At 37.2% G+C, this 18,082-nt stretch overlaps 1 protein-coding gene across 9 annotated transcripts in view; it reads right to left on the reverse strand.

Moving 5' to 3' along the window:
- fam131bb (family with sequence similarity 131 member Bb) overlaps positions 1-18,082 on the reverse strand; it is a 40,590-nt gene that overhangs the window by 8,069 nt on the left and 14,439 nt on the right. For 2 of the 9 annotated variants that reach the window (XM_073871924.1, XM_073871923.1), the window contains exons 2-5: positions 11,439-11,476; positions 8,315-8,426; positions 7,081-7,299; positions 4,082-4,222 (exon numbers count right to left, since the gene is read on the reverse strand). In XM_073871924.1, coding sequence (XP_073728025.1) covers positions 4,082-4,222; positions 7,081-7,299; positions 8,315-8,426; positions 11,439-11,476 — 510 coding nt within the window. Of the gene's footprint in view, positions 1-4,081; positions 4,223-7,080; positions 7,306-8,314; positions 8,427-8,827; positions 8,864-11,438; positions 11,477-18,082 lie in introns of those variants that run through there. The other 7 variants (XM_073871922.1, XM_073871921.1, XM_055209600.2 and 4 more) reach the window with 7 other exon arrangements.

Raw genomic sequence — 18,082 nt, forward strand, 5'->3', positions numbered from 1 at the left:
TAAAAAGGTCCTGAGAACGCAAAAAGTGTTGCCCATTTCCCTTTTGTATGACATAATCACATAGATAATTTGGGAGCAAACCAAGAATTGCTTTATATATAAAAGTGTACCAATGACATAGCCTTCTGGTGGCTAGAGGAGGCCATCCAACCCGAGTTTATAGCTTTCAATGGTGAGTCAGTGCTTTACAATTTGTAATGAACCTCAACAAAGCATGGTAAGCTGTATCAATCATATGAATATTCTGTGCAGCAGACGTATGCATATATAAAAGATCACCATAGTCTAAAACAGATAAAAAAAAAGCTATTAAGCTCCTTGGGGTCAACATGACCCCAATCAACTTTTCCTTAGATAAAAAAATCGTTCACTTCATCTCAGTGGAATACGATTTTATGACTTGCATTTACATACATGACTTTTCATCATTATCTATCTTTATTCACATAAAAAACTGTATGTTCTGTATCTGGTCTTTGGGGTCAATATGACCCCACACTGAAATGAATGGAAAATGTGGAAAAAATTGCATTGGCATAAATCTTAAAGTGCACCTATTTCATAACGTTATTTTGTGTAATTTGTATAATACAATGTGTTTGCATGGTTTATGGTTAAAAAACACATTATTTTCCACATACTGTACATTTTTGTAGCTCAATGTGTCCCTGATTGGCCAGCTAACCTGTGTGTTGTGATTGGCCTGAATACCGTTGACTTCTTTTTTTGAAGCGCACAATGCGAAGTTCGTCACAACATGTATGTAGCTTGTCATGTGTGTGGTTCGTCATTTCAAAACATGTGTTCTGCGCTTTGAGAGATCGTGTGTGCATCATGTGTCATGCCAAAATAAGTGCCTGCTGCCTTGAACTTGACACACAACCTCATGCGTAATCACAGTTTACTGTTAAGGGAGTGTCTTGCGTGTATTTAGGGAACATGAATGTCTCTTTTTTCATAAACGGTTTTGACGCGTCTCCAGCAGGCACTTATTTTGACAAAATACGTGATGCACACAGGATCTCTCAACACGCATGACGCATATTTTGGAAAAGGGAACCACACACCAGACAATCCGAACACTTATTTTGAATTAGCGCATCCTCGGAAGAGCAGTCACGAGCCGCCACTGCTCTGACGTCAGACGGAAATGTGACGCTCCTTACCATGTTTGAAAGATTCGCGCACCATGCAATGCTAACAAGAGTTAACATACAGACTACGGAGCGTTCAGTCTTTGCTCTTGCGATTTCCGCCATGTAAATAGCAAACCCGCCATGGTGCAAGCACAACTGGCTTTTAAATAAATAGGGAGATAAGACTCACGCCCAAAACACAGCCAGGACTCATTAAGAGAATAGGTACAACCCTTTTGGACAGCTTTTTCTGTGAATTTGGACATGCAGGTTAGGCCATCATGCCTTCAGACAATGCACTTAAGACTGGTTAAATAGCTGTTTATGACAACAAGTTGCCTGCAATGATGAGAACAGTTCACAGGGCTCAATTCCCTTACGAAAAAGAAGTACACTTTAAGTTCATTTTATTAAGTATACTTAAGTAATGTTGGAGTATAGTTTTAAGTATACTTTATGTAGTAAGTGTACTAACATTTATGTTCTAGTAGTAAACTTGTAAGTGTACTGCTTGAATACCGCTTGGGACTAAATTGGCCCACTTTTAGTATATAAAAGTATACTTCTAAGTGTACTATAAGTGTAAGAGTAGTCAACTTTAAGTGTACAACTAGTGCACAATTAGTTCTTAATTTGTACTGCAAGTGAACTCATGAGTACACTAGTAGTTTTCTAGACTTATACTTCAAGTGTACATGCAAATGTTTGTTAGATTACTCTTAGTAAACTAGTAGGTTACTCATTTTGTGCTGCAGGTATACTTCCAAATGTTCTTTTAATATACTTTTAGTTAACTAGTAGTTTACTAGTCATATACTGAAAGTGTACATGCAAGTGTTCTGTTAGTCTACTCTTAGTAAACTAGTAGGTTACTTATTGTGTGCTGCAGGTATACTTCCAAGTGTTCTTTTAATATACTTTTAGTTAACTAGTAGTTTACTAGTCATATACTGAAAGTGTACATGCAAGTGTTCTGTTAGTGTACTCTTAGTAAACTAGTAGGTTACTTATTGTATACTGCTTGTGTAACAAAGCACTTTGACACTGAGGATCCATCTGCAGGTTTTTATTAAACACTCATATTCCAACAGGCAAGGTCAAACAACAGCAATGTCAGGCAGGCAAACCGCTCAGCAATAACAGCCGGTACAAATCAAGACTTTGCACTAACTGAATGTTTCCAGAGAGTTTATATAGGCTGTCCAATGAGTTTCAGGTGGCAGAGTAATCAGTCCAGGTATGCGGGATTATGGGAAATGGAGTCCAGAACGAAAGTTAATTTTCAGGGGATTCAGCCATATATATAGATACATATATACAACCTCAAATCAGAAAAAGTTGGGACACTGTAGAAATTGTGAGTAAAAAAGGAATGGAATCATTTACAAATCTCATAAACGTATATTTTATTCACAATAGAATATAGATAACATATCAAATGTTGAAAGTGAGTATATAATATATAAATAATATATTTATTATTTTTTTATTTATTATTTTTGTTTGATTAGCTCACTGATAGCATACGAAAGATTTAGCTTCAAATTGAAAGTAAAATTAAAAGGTATATGTCAAGTATAAAAATTAATACACAGGAACATTGTATTGTACTTTAAGTGCAATATATATATATTTATAGTATGATGTTAATTTCACTTAAAGTAAAGTTGAGTAGTAAACTACTAGTTAACTAAAAGTATAGTAAAAGAATACTTGCAAGTATACCTGCAGCACACAACTAGCAACTTACTAGCTCACCAAGAGTAAACTAACAGAACACCTGCATGTACACCTTCAGTATGAGTACACTAGTTAACTAAAAGTTTACACTGTAAAAATACTTTGCTGCCTTAAAATTTTTTGTTAAATCAACTCAGATTTACAAGTCATGTCAACAAAGATGAGTTGTCACAACTTATAAAATATAGTTGAGTCAACTTAATTTTATAAGTTATAACAACTCACCTGTAGTTATAACAACTGATCTCTAGTCAAGATAAATAACAGTAAGTTGAAATGACTTGTAAATCCGAGTTGATTCAACAAAAAAATTTAAGGCAGCAAAGTATTTTTTACAGTGTAGTAAAAGAATACTTGCAAGTATACCTGCAGCACAAAATTAATAACCTACTAGTTTACTAACACTAAAGATTCTCCATAAAGATAATATACATTTGTACACTACATATACTTTCAAAATTTACTTACTGTTTCTAAAGGATGCTAAATAATGTATTTTATAAATATGCTGTCAGTGCATTATAATGATAACTTTAACAGATAAAGTATACCTAAAATAAACTTTAAAATAAGTTCAAATTAGTATACTTTAAAAGTTGCACAGAACTTTAACTCCAAGTATATATTTTTTTAAAGTATACTTTTAGAAAATATACTAAATTATAATTATTTTGAAATATGTTAAAAGTTTAATTGTAAACAAATATGTTGTAAGCATACTTTCAATATATTCAAAGATGGTACATTTCTTTCTAAGTATATTTGTAATGTACTATTGCAAAGTTAAATATACTTGAAATACAATAACGTATATTTATTTTTCACTAGGGCTATTCATATGGCTTTTTGCAGCTTTCTTGATGTAGCTTTCGTTGTTGCATTTTTACTTTATTCTTTAAAGTATATGTCAGTAAACAAGTATAGGCCAAATATACTTAGACATTTCGTTCAGTATAGGTCAAGTATATTTTAGTACAATTTAAGTATATTTCTAAGAAGTACCTAAAGTACATTTTAGAGAAGTACATAAAAAGTCAACTGAAAGTATACTTTCTTATTTTAAAGTTTAAAAAAAGTATACTTATAGCACACTTGAATAAACTTCTTTTTCGTAAGGGTTAGCAGCCTGGAAAAACACTGCTGTCATTGTTTCAGCCTTAAACAACAGGGAGAGATTGCCGCAGTGCATGCTGGAAATGTTTTACCTCGGCTGGTGATGCTTTCTTGGTTGGCCTCGCTTAGGTGGGCTACGCTCCCCTGGTTGGATCCGACGCTCATGCTCTCTCCATCCATAGAAGTCCAGGCCAGCAGCGTCGCTTCAGAGATCGCAAACTGCTGAAGCACACCTGACATGATTCAAGATTATTGCAGGTCATTAGTAACTACCTAGATATTAAACTTCAGAGTATTTTAGGGATCAGTACACATAAGGGTATGTAGACACAAAATGACCCCAGGCTGTTATTGGGACAGTACTCTACAAAAATGTTGTCTTAATACGATGGCTTAATATGCAGTTTTTGATACTAGTATGTACCTATATGAACTCTTTAGGTACAAAGGTGTACTTTTTGAAAGACAGCTAGGGAATTGTTTTTTCTGAAAGCTTAGCCTACACATACATTTAGTGGGAAAAAGAAATAAACAGGAAGCCGCATCCAAATTTATGTAAATACCTCTGATGTATTGAACTCATTAATGCAAAATAATTCCATTATTTGAAAGTGTTGTGTAGATTGTTTTGTCCCAGTACTTTGTATTCAGTACTCTGCTTAAACAAGATATCAAGGATTTTATCTCATCACTTTCTCAAAGCCAGAAACTGTGAACATCTAGAATGAATGTCTTTTAGTCAAGGACAGAAAACATTTTCACTGTGATTCCATCAGTTTATCTACTATATAAACCCTAATTTATGTCACCTGCTGGTGGAAATGTTATAAAGTAGACTTATCATTTCCGACATGCTATCATGAATAAGAGACACATTCGCCTCATCCTCACAATCATAAATATGATGATGCATCCAGATTGATTCAATGCATTCAGCAGCAGATGGGAGCAGGTGAACAATGGTTAAGCACCTGATGCTATACAAGAGTTTTTTACCCGGTAAAAAGAGGTTTACCGAATATAACAGGATATCAACCAATTTTTTTGCCTTTTACCTTTATTCCGAAAGGATAGTGAAGAGGACTGGAGACTTTTTTAGAAGTGGAGATTTTTGCATGCACTTTTTGCATGAAATTTGTTAAGTAAGGGACGCTTCGCGTCGGGTCCTGCTTATTACACGGCTACTTGTCACATAAGAAAAAAAACGGACATGAATATGAATTTGAAACATTTTATTGGCATATTTGTTTTAAATTAACATTTTTATCCTTCCGCGAAACTTTGCACAGATGCATAAAATGACCGTAATACCTTATTAAGATCCTCTGCTTCATACTTGTCTGTCTCCATTTTTTGTCTTTTAAGTTAGCCACTCTTTGAGAAGTTTTAATGCCCATTCTGTATTTCTTTGTGTGTTGGCTTCGTAGCTTTCATGCTCTATTTTGTCAAGTTCAGTCTCAGTAATTCTCTGTGTCTTGTCGTTGTTCGTTCTTCTATCCACTGTTTAAATGTTTTGTTTTTTCCGTACATGTTAAAATTAATGTCAAAATTTTTCATTCTTAATTGTGGTTGTCGAGTGTTTGTCACAAGATGGCGCCAAACAGTAATCTTTATTGGTCTTTATTGGCGCGGAGCGATTTTAATCGTACAAGTAGTACCGGCTATGCGTTATTACTTTGGAGCGGTTATTATTTGAAAAGAACGAACCTGCAAATGTCTCAACTGACCAATCAGAATTAAGCATTCCAGAGAGCCGTGTAATAAATACCAATAAAATGACTAAAGTGACATTTGTGAAAATAAGGCATTTTAGTTACTTTACTAACAACCTTTTCATTGCCATCAAAGTGAAATTACTAAACCTAAACATAAAAGCCTGATATGAAGCTTATTCACAAGAAAACATGTCAGACAATGATTTTGCATCTGAACTCTTCAAATAATTAGACAACAAAATATTTTTTTTAATAAAACGGGCAGTTCTGGTTGTTCATTCTGATTGGTTGAAACATGTTCTAAGCCGTGATAAAATACCCCGGTAAACCCACGGTTCAGACCGCATTACATAAGTATCACTGCACCACTGTTGCTGCGTACTGATTTATGAAAATAAACACCACAGTCTTTAATCATATTATTTTTATTTTTCTACATTTGCACAATTATGGCAATATCCAGATAAATGTCAATAAATATTGTTGAGTCATCTCATCAATAAAGAGAATATGTTCACTGAGGAGTTTATAAATCAAATCCGTACTTCCGCTATCCACTGGGTGGCGAACTTACCCAACTTAAACACTGACGCATTCACTCAACACTAAAAACAGCGTGTTTTGAACAGGCTCTGAATCTGATCTCTTACAAAAGTTCTTCAGAAAAATGGAATTAGCTAAAGAATCTGAGAGATGATAAGAGAACAAATGAAGGTAGGATGAAACTTTTTGTTTGTTTGTTTGAAAGCGGATGGTCTGTTCTTTCATTTTATATTTTATGTTCATTTAAAGAAGATAATTTTTCTGCAAGGCATTAAAGTAAAACTGGGTGGCAACTTAAAAAAAACGCTGACGGGAGAGTTCAGCATGCTTCCAAGCATATTTGATCATCACTTCAACAGTTGCACGATAAATGTTAATGTATAAATTAGATGAATGTTGATTTATAAAAATAAACACCACAGTCTTAAATCATATTTTCATTGTGTCTTTACTGCGTCTGTAATGGTTGGGAATGGTGCTCTGTTGCAGCCACACTTGATTCTGAGGAACTACTTTGTTTGGTGGAAGAGTACTATTTGTACAAATATAATTACAGCTTATTTGTGTTTTAATTTATAAAATCCTGCTAACGTTATGCATATGAAGTAACCGTTTTATAAACGCAATAACCCCCGCGAAGCAGTGGGGTTACAGTGCATTTTAAAACAGCTAAGGGGGTTTTAGGCACTCCCCTTTGCGTCGTGCCTAACAACGCCCCTTAGCTGTTATTAAATGCACTGGTAACCCACTGCTTCTTGGGGCTTATTGCTTTATTATAAACTTATACCATATATGGATCACATCAAAATTTCTAAACCAATTTCAGAACTCACCTGCAGCAAATCGGGCCTCTTTCTCTCCATCACTGAGGTCGCTGTAAGCGTCGTTCTCCAGTTTGCGTTCACGTTGGAGGTTCAGGCTGGAGGTGCGTGCCGCTCCAGTGCCCCCTCCACCCACCGTCTGCATCCCCCAGCTTTGCCACTCGATCATGTGAGCCACACGACCCTGAGCCATCGCCGTTGGCTTCGTCACCTTGTCCTTCATAGACCGAGACACTCCTGCAGGGTACGGACAGTCAGAGAGGTGGACAATGGGACATTTTTGTGAAGGATGGAGTTTTTAGGTAATGAAGAGAGCGAGGAGATAAAAGAAAAGTGGAATGGGGTGCATGGAATGTGAGTAAATAAAGAGAAAGGTGGAAATGGCATAATAATGCTTCTGTTTGTGTAGGATTTTGTTTAAGGTCAGGAAATGCATGTGACCATGAGTATGTAGAATTGTGGCTATATAGATGGAGATGGAAAAGTACATAATGAAGTTAAATGAGGTTTGGCTTGCTGGAATGACATTTCTTCAAACTAATAATGAACATCTACATAGAAAACCAGACTGTCTCTAACATTAAGTGCTTTTTTCTTATTTATTCAGTCAGTCGTATTTAGGGCAGCTAGTGCAGGTTTCTGTAATGGGGTGAATGCTGGCTGTAATGATCTGTTTGATTTCCGTAGTAAATTCTGTGAGGAGCCTTTACAAGATACTGAGAAAAAATCAATGCTACTCAAGTAATGTCTATATATTTGATATATACCATTGCATTAGCGCAAATATACAGTGCTAATTCAGAGACCTTTTACATATCTAATGAAATGATGAACATGAATTATTTAAGAGTAGAAAGAAGCTCTATACGTTTCAGAGAAAACTACACACTGGACTGCACTTCACTGCACATTACAGTTATACAAAAACACAGATACAGAAGGCTGAGAAGCCACAAAACAAGACATCACACTGACTGATCTCAACACAAGCACTTTACATACAAAAACCTACATCTCCCCTCAACCACCGCTTAGAATTAAATATGACAATGTGATAATGTGCTGTTGGAAGTGTTTTGCTTTTTGAGAATCTACTATTTGGTATTTCACCAATGGCACAAGCCATTGGAGAGTAAATGGAAACGGGTGGTGAATAGGGAAACCCGCAAGGGTCCATGTTGGCCCCACCACCTCTTTCTCAATATGAAGCCAACATGGTGTCAGTTTACCATTTGACAGGACAGACACACTCCTGACACACCTGTCAGAGAAGACTTAGCCAGAGCGCCGATTCCATAGGCATTGGAGTTCCTTTTCTTCAGTCGAGGAAGGATTGAAGTTGTGTCCTCCATGGACAACTGAAATGAAGGAAGGCATTGAAGAGAAAAGAATGGGGGGCGGATAAAGGAAAGAAGGATGAAGAAAGAAGGTTTTGATGGAGCCGAAGCAGCCCCAGAGCAGAGGTGAAATGCAAAATGGTGATCAAAGAAGTTAGAAGGTTAGCACAATGATGATTGCTGGAGGTTGTAAAACACTACACTTCCCACCAGACTGCTTGTTCAATACTATACAACTGCATGATGGGAAGTGTAGTTTTCATTTAGATTTCTTGTTATACTAAATAATTATTATGGCAAAACCAACTTATCCATTCAAGAGAGACAGATCCAAAAAAAAGAATGAAGTGTGAGATACAACTACTGTGAATCCGAGGAAAAAAACAAATGAGGTGAAAAGGAATGATATTCACAACACTTACATTGATTCCATCCCATGAAAAGTCTGTTCGGCCATGCTGAGAGAGAGAAGGAAGGATGGGGAGAGAAAGAGCAAGAGAGACGGCCACAGAGAAAAGAGGAGAGAGAGGGAATGTGACAGAACAAGGCATTTTAAAAAACATGTGACGTATAGAAAGAGAAATCGAGAAATAGAAAAAGAACAGAGAGAAAACCGAATTCTGAAATGCAGATTCGTTGGCCAGACCAAGACGGAGGTGGAATAAAGGATGATTTATTTGAAGTGTTTGTTGTTGTTATAAATTGTAGGGGTTTAAGGAAAACTTTGTGCAAAAAGCTTTAGGTCTCTGCCATATTCTGGTTCCTGTCTCTTCCTTAAAGGGACAGTTCACCCAAAATGTTGTCATCATTTACTCACCCTCCATTCGCCCCAAACCTGCAAGAACTTCCTTCCTCCGCTCAACACAACTGAAGACACTCTAAAGAATGTTTGTAACCAAGCAAAACTGTGGCACCACAATACTATAGTAGTCAATGGTGCATCAGATGTTGTCTTCAAAATATCTTAATTTGTGCTGAGCAGAACATAGAAATTCACACAAGTCTGCAACAACTTCAGGGTGAGTAAATTATGACACAGGGTTCCCACACCATAGTTAACTTCAAATTCAAGGACGTTTCAAGGACTTTCCAGGTCCAATAACCATAAATTCAAGGACTAAATGTGGGGACACATTTCAAGTGAAAGCATTGTGTTACCTTTTAAGATACATTGTTACAATTCCCTTTCGAGGGAACTCCCGCTGCGTCACTGCGGTAACACTTTGGGCACAACGTCAGGGGTAAGTGCGTCTGAATGTGTATATCAAATTCAACCAATGGTGAGGCTTAACGACAAAGGCAGGGTAACGCGGGAGCCAGGAAGTATATCGCTATCTGAAATATTGCCAAAGACGGCGTTACAGGGACGCAGGAAGTATGGCAAGGGAGACGCTGCGCCTCGTTCCCTTCTTAGGGAACAACAGTTACATACGTAACCCGAGACGTTTTCATGTGTCAAACACAACTATGCAAAGAAGCATTTTGGTATGATTCAACATTCGCATACAGAAGATATAAGCATTTAAAGCGAACAGTTTAGCACGTGTGCTTAAAAAGTCTAGAATTTTTATGATATTATCCTACACTACACAGGGAATAATATGGATTTTTTTCCAGAAAACTTCTTGCATAAAATAGATTCAAGCACTTTCAATGACTGTATCTATGTATGTATATTTTCAAAAACTTCCCAGGGCCTTGAATTTTTCCCTCAGATTCACAAACAAGGATTTCAAGGACCCGTAGGACAGAATTTTAATTTTTGGGTGAACTATCCCTTTAACTACCTAATTAAGTCAATTAACTACTCATCCTATAAAGCACTGTGAATAACGTAATTAAATACAAATATATTGATACTACAAAATAGGAGTTCACTGCAAAAGTTTATTTTTGGCTCATGCAGAAGCATATAGTAAATGATTGCTTAATAGTGTTGAATCTAAAGGTAGATTTGTCTTGTCAGTGTTGGAATAAGGTGTAAGTATAAGTAATAGTAACAATGATGCTTGCTGTAGCAGGAGCCAGTAATGAAAAGCTTTGGCAGTCAGACGCAGAAACTCTCTACAAAGCTATTTCTATAGCTACATGAAATCTACGCCTTCACACCCATACCATCGACAGACTAATGGATATATAGAAGCCATAAGCAAAGCTTGCGCGTTGAGCATGACTATTTCCACTTTTAAAAAAAGAGACGGTGCGGGGGTTGTTGTACAATATGATATAACAACAACATTGACTCATAAATCAAACAAATGCAGGGTGGGGCGGCATTCTGCAGACATGATCTATCATGGGAATAAATGCATTAAGATTACTGTAATAGACTGAAGTTTTACCCATGGTAAAAATACACTGGAGTTCAAGAGGTCAGATTCAGAGAGCTGTGTTTGCTTGACATTATGTGAAAATAGTTATATTTGTTTGACAAACAGGAGCATACAGTGTCTAGGGTTGCTGGGGCTGATAAGCTTTCAATGCTGTTATGGCAAATGGGTTGAATTGGATGCTGAGAAAACTTCATCTTATTTCAAATTTCTTGAAAGCCTGTGTGAAATACATCACTGAGGGTTTGTATCCATAATATCCATAAAGACAGAAAGAATGAATGTGCTTGCTCATTCGAGATCAGCAACAGCATGCACAATGGCAGAGGACAGGACAGAATGAGAAATACAAGCCAGTTGTGTGATGTATTAAGGGTGATCCATTCTGAACTTCAACTGAGCAAAATCACCATCTGCCTTTAAGCACAGACCCAGAATCAGTCACCAGCATTACTTATACAGCTCAAGGCCACTCCACAAGCCTCAAAATGAGCCATTTCTGATAAACAGTAATCTGCATGCTGTTCAGTATAGCTAATGTGCCAATGACATCACTCTGGTGAAAATCTGGAGCTCTTCACTAACTGAGATAATCTTTTCCTGTTTCGGACACCTTGACCTTCATCATACCGCCCCCTTCCTTGACAGGAATTTATAGTGTGCAGAGATTTTGGCTTGTTTGCCATAGATGTAATCATCTTACCTGTTCCCCATCCTTCTGCACGGGAACTCCATCTGCTGCTGGAGAGAGAAGAAAAAGGCTTAAATGAAACAACAGCAGTAGAGAAATAGTAAGGGGAAAGCTATGAATTATTCATAGCTAGGTGAAGTCATGAAGTATTGTGAAGAGAATTAAAGTGAATGTGGCTATGCAAAATAAATTGTAAATAATAAAATGCCAGGATTGTATAACATACTATAATATCAACATTCAGCACATTGATTCAAAAGTTACTACAGAAAATGAAGAAAAAGGTAAGCACATAATACACTGGTAAGGAAACAAGAAGCTGTTTTTGAATAGATATAATAAAAGGTTTGCTGAATGCTTTTGAGACAAAACAGCCGAGGGGCAACCTTACGATCTCTAAGATCAAGTTAATACATAAGTGACTAAAAGGGACACTCCACTTTTTTTGAAAATATGCTCATTTTCCAGCTCCCCTAGAGTTAAACATTTGATTTTTACTGTTTTGGAATCCATTCAGCTGATCTACGGGTCTGGCGCTAGCACTTTTAGCATAGCTTAACACAATCCATTGAATCTGATTAGACCATTAGCATCGTTCTAAAAATAACCAAAGAGTATTTAAAACTTTACTCTTCTGTAATTACACCGTGTACTAAGACAGACGGAAAAATAAAAGTTGTGATTTTCTAGGCCTATATGGCTAGGAACTATACTCTCATTCTGGCGTAATAATCAATGACTTTGCTGCTGTAATATGGCTGCAGGAGGCGTAGTGATATTACGTAACGCCCGAAAATAGTCCCTTTGGTTACTTTCAATAGCAGGGAATATTTTCGGGCGCTGCGTAATATCATTGCTTTTAATTGCACTTTTTAATTTTGCTTTTTTTATTGCGATGCTAATGGTCTAATCAGATTCAATGGATTATGCTAAGCAATGCTAAAAATTATACCGCCAGACCTGGAGATCAGCTGAATGGATTCCAAAACAGTAAAAATCAAATGTTAAACTCTAGGGGAGCTTGGAAATTAGCATATTTTCAAAAAAAGTGGAATGTCCCTTAAAACTGCAATTCATAGACGGGTCGCTACAGGCTGGCTCAATTCCCATAGACCCCCATGTTAAAAAGCCCAACTTTACAGCAGAAAATAATATGTTTACAGCCTGGTACAAAAAGTGTTTTTGGTCTATATAGCTAATTTCAGTTTAAAGGAACATGCCCACATCCTGGGAATTTAGCCTATTCACCGTATCCCCCATATTTAGATAAGTCCATACATATCTTTCTCATCTCCGTGCGTATTGTAACTCTGTCTGACGCAGCCCCCGCTAGCTTATCTTAGCACAAAGACTGCAAGTGAATGGCTCCAGCCAGCAAACCGCTCCCAACAAGTGACAAAATAACGCGAACATTTTCCTGTTTATGTGTTGTGATTTGTATAGTCACACCGTGTAAAAATAACAAGGTGATATGAGACACAGCTATCTTTTAACAGTATACATACTGGGAACTATATTCTCAGAAGGCGAAGCACTGCTACTGGGCGGAGTGATTTGCTCGCAGCACCCGTGAAGCCCTCTGGTGAGGAGCAGAGAGTTCAGTCAGAGTTGTGCAAATCACTCCGCCCAAGTAAAAGTGCTTCACCTTCTGAGAATTTAGTTCTCAGTATGTATACTGTTAAAAGATAGCTGTGTCTCATATGACCTTGTTATTTGTACACGGTGGGACTATACAAACCACAACACATAAATAGGAAAATGTTTGCGTTATTTTGTCACTTATTGGGAGCAGTTTGCTAGCTGGAGCCATTCACATTCAGTCTTTGTGCTAAGCTAAGCTAGCGGGGGCTGCGTCAGACAGAGTTACACTACGCACGGAGATGAGAAAGATATGTATGGACTTATCTAGCTATGGGGGATACGGTGAATAAGCTAAATTCCCAATATCTGGGCATGTTCCTTTATATTATATAATCCCTTAAAGTTCTGCATAATGAAGGGCGTGGCCACTTGAGTGACAGGTGAACTGCCACTGCTGTCACTACCCTTGAGCTAGGCAGGCATAGTTTCAACAACCAGCCACCTCAGCTTCACCCACATCCCGCCTCTTTACCCATTTTCGGTTATTTGCGGGTGATGCGCTGCCAACTATTGACTTAAAATTTTTTTACAGTCTATACATATCACTTAATCCATTGCATTCTTGTCAACCCTGTTTTAAAGGGGCCATGGCATGAAAATCTGACTTTTTCCATGTTTAAGTGCTATGATTGGGTCCCAGTGCTTCAATCAGCCTAGAAAATGTGAAAAAGATCAACCCAGTAACTTAGTTTTGGTAAACCATTCTCTACAAGCACATGAAAAAATAGGTTGTTGAAATTTGGCTCTCCTTATGATGTCATAAGGAGCTCTTATCATAATAATACCACCCCTTAATCTGCACTATCCAACCACAGCACTGCCATTTAGTGCAGAGAAAAGCACAATTGAGTTTTAATTGCAACAAATATTTAATATTTTCACGTATTTCTTTTTTATTTTTAATCCTTTTTCAATTTTTAATGTGTGGGTTCTGTTGGGGTTGGGAAATGTCTCTTATTTTCAAATCTCAATGTTGACAGATATGCCATTGACATCCTGTCTTCTAATCTTTAGCATGATTTATACAACTTTCTTATAGAATTGACTTTAATAGTGCCATTACTATATATAATTGGTTTAGCAATTTGCATCATTTGTTAATGGTTAGACTTTTCCAATGACAGGCTACTATACAGACACCGAGGTTGCCATCTCCTCATATAAAACAGAATCTTTGCTGTATAATAGCACAATGCTGCTACATTACATAAATCACAATGCATTTTATACAGAGAAAAATAGAAACTGCAATGGGAGCAAATGGTTACACTGACTGGTCTACAAAAGAGATAACAGTGCTTTTAAAAGTGTGACTGAATCAGACACCAACAACTTTCACCTGCTGCCCACATGCATGCTGTTCTTTCATTATAAGCACAGCGTGACCTACTGATAAAAGCTACAACAATAGAGAGAGAGAGAGCTGGAGAGAGGAGTGCACATGAGAGATGGTGTAAGGGAGCATTAACTAAGAATTGGAGTAAACAGAGAACACAGTGACAAACTCATTTTTCTATCCCACAACCACTGTAGCATAACATTGTTATAGCTTCCATTAGTCCCCATGCAGTGGCCCAGTTCATAAACACCCTAATAACACAATTAAATCATTATGCAGTCCATCACCTGAAAAATGGATGTGATGAAACAGATACAGGGGAAAAACAGGTCAACAGTATTTGGGTCTCTCCCTGAGTGATGAACGAATCCTGTCTTTTACTTTATTTATTTATTTTGCTTCTTCTCTACAGCGTCTAATCCTGATTTCGAAGTGTAATTATAGTAAGTCCTGTGCTAATTAAACTTAAACACAGCTTTGGTCTCAGGGTAATTTCTTACATTAATAAAGGACTTGTACTCTTTTGGAGTCTGCCACGACATGCGCTCAGGTCTATGACCTTACGCTTTGCTAATTATTTCAGATGAAAGTGCTATTAGACCCCAGTGCATATCACCATCATGCCACTTACACATTACAAGCGACACAAGTGACAGTGATCATTGGCGACGGGATGGGAAGTGTTCCGGGGCAGGGTTCCCACACCTTAGTTGACTTCAAATTCAAGGACCTTTCAAGGACTTTTCAGGTCCAATATCCTCAAATTCAAGGACTAAATGTGGGGACACATTTCAACTGAGAGCAAGGTTAAATCGTGTTACCTTTTAAGATATCTTGTTACAGTTCCCTTTCGAGGGAACTCGCGCTGCGTCACTGCGTTGACACTTTGGGGAAGCTTCCACGGGTAAGTGCGTCAGAATGTGTATATCAAATTCAACCAATGGTGAAGCTTAACAACAAAGACAGGGTGACATATGAGCCAGGAAGTATATCGCTATCTGAAATATTGCCAAAGACGGCGTTGCAGGGATGAAGGAAGTATGACAAGGTAGACGCAGCCTCTCATTCCCTTCTCAAGAAACAACAGAATAAACATTCGCATACAGAAGATATAAGCATTTAAAGCTAACAGTTCAGCACATGTGCTTAAAAAGTCCAGAATTTTTATATTATCTTACACTACACAGGGAATAATATGGATTTTTTTTTCAGAAAACTTCTTGCATAAAATAGATTCAAGCACTTTCAATGACCTGTATCTATGTATGTATATTTTCAAAAACTTCCCAGGGCCTTGAATTTTTCCCCCAGATTCACATACTTTTTAAGGATTTCAAGGACCCGTGGGAACCCTGCTAGCGACGCAACAAAGTAAAAAAAAAGTTATCTTTTCCAAATGATTTATGACTTTTTGGAGCAACCAATGAGATTTAAGCATGGAATCTTTTGTCAGTTACTGAGAGGATGGTTACTGATTTGTTTATAATTGTTAATAGGATAACAAGTATTGGGAATGCCTCCGAGCGACTTTTTTTAAAAAAGTTTCACAAATTGCCTTCCAGGAAAATTTTCTTCTATAAATATATAAACATACAAATATATAAATGAAAGAACAGACTCTCTGCTTTCGAACAAAACAGAAAAAAAATTATTTGTTCTCTTTTAATAACCTCTTAAATATGGCTGTATTTCTTCAAAAATACAAAATTTTGAGCAAAAATCTGAAATAATTGCATTTTTCTAAAGGAATTTTGTTAGAGATCAGTTTCAGAATGATTATCAAAACATACACGGAGTTTAAAATTAATAAAATTTGTTTTTGCTTCAGTTTTTAAAAAATTGGGTAAGAGCGGAATTTTACCGTATGATTACGATTACCGTAAAGGCTCGTCATTACCGTAAAGGAAAGCGTCATTGGCAGGGAAATATTTTCTCTCAATTGATGAGATAACTCGTCAATGGCGGGGAAAGAGCTAACTGAAAGAGACTCGCTGTGTGTCACCCTTCTCTTTCAATGAGGCGTTTCTAAATCTGGTTGTCATAAACGAGAGAAGAAGGACGTGAACACCATTGCTTTGCTCCTATTGGTAGTCGTTTCTGAAAATTGCTCAGCATTTGCATAAAGTTAAACTTTTATTAACTTTTTCCCATCACTGGACACGCCCATCTAGTCGCTAACGGTCACTTTCACTTGTGTCGCCAGAAGTCGCCAAGACAAAATGAATGAGATCACGTCGCTCTGCTACTGCTAGTCTCTATCAGTCTAAATGGAGCGGCACAGTGACAAGTCACTGGTAGGCAGTGTTGTTCACATAGCATTAAGAGTTTGTTCAGTCAATGTCTAGTACAGTAATAGCAACGCCTCAGGTATCATCAAGTCTTATGTATTGACAGTGCAATCAAACCTTTACCTCAGGAGTGAGGCCACCGTCTTGCAGAATTTAGTTCCAACCCTAATCAAACACAACTGCATTTCATTTCCAAGTAATCCTGAAGACTTTTATTTGATTTTTCAAGTGTGTTTTTAAGAACTACACTCTGCAGGACAGTAGCCCTCCAGGACCAGGGTTCCCCATCCCTGCTTTACCTGATATGCCTTTTGTAATCAGGATGAAGAAATACATTTACAGTGTATAGTTATAAAAGTTAGCAGGTATAAAGGTATAAAAGTTTGCAATTCTGTTCCCCTGTTCAACACCTATGCTTAGAGGTGAAGTTAGGTTATGGTTGTTGCTACCCATTCTCACCAAGATGCGTACAAATGACACGCAGTGTGATTATCGTGCCATAGATTTGCCAAATTCCGCTTTTGCGATATGCCAGTCCTTCCCATTCCCATTGCGAATCGTTTCATCATGTCGTTTTATTTATTGGTTTCTCATTTGTTTTCTGTTTTTTAAACCATTTTCGCTTGGGTTTAGGGTTAGACTTCAGATATGTTTAAGCAGTTTATTTAATATACAGGTTTCTCGTCTATATTTAAGCCATGGTCGCTTGGAGTTGGGGTCAGAGATGGTGTTTGGGTTGGGATGTCATTTTTATATAACAAAAAGTTGTTCTAACCCTAAACCCAAGTGACAATGGTAAAAAATAGAAAACAAATGAGAAACCAATAAATAAAACGACACGAAACGATTCGCCATGTAAGTGAATGGGAAGGACTGGCGTATGCACCCAAAGCGGATTTTGGCGTATCTATTGCACGATAATCACACTGCGGGTCTTTTATACGTTTTTTGGTGAGAATGGGGTTAGGGGGTGGGGTTAGTGTGTACACTACATCTAAAGAGGAGAAACAGAAGAAACGGAATCTACGGAACAGCGGCTTGCAGTGACAACCAAATCATGGCAGAAATTGGGGTGGTGGTGGTTGGTCAGAATATGCACCATCTAAAGGTTGTCCCCTGCAAAAAAATTATTAAAACTATGCTGTGAACTGTAAATTATATAGTGATACATAACTTAAAATAATTGTGTATGTGACACAAAATATTTTGAGTCCCCCCTCAGATTAATTTCGTAATTACTTGCTTCCCCCTTTACATCATCTCCAGACAGAATAAACTTTCTTAGTAGTTGGTGAACTCCAGTCAAAGTTAGCTGTCAAAGCTACAGTATTTTATTCACTTTAATCACTGGATGAAGTGATTATTTTCTCTTTAATACAGATGATGCT

The sequence above is a fragment of the Misgurnus anguillicaudatus genome, chromosome 10 (genome assembly GCF_027580225.2).
Source record: "Misgurnus anguillicaudatus chromosome 10, ASM2758022v2, whole genome shotgun sequence".
Classification (NCBI taxonomy): domain Eukaryota; kingdom Metazoa; phylum Chordata; class Actinopteri; order Cypriniformes; family Cobitidae; genus Misgurnus; species Misgurnus anguillicaudatus.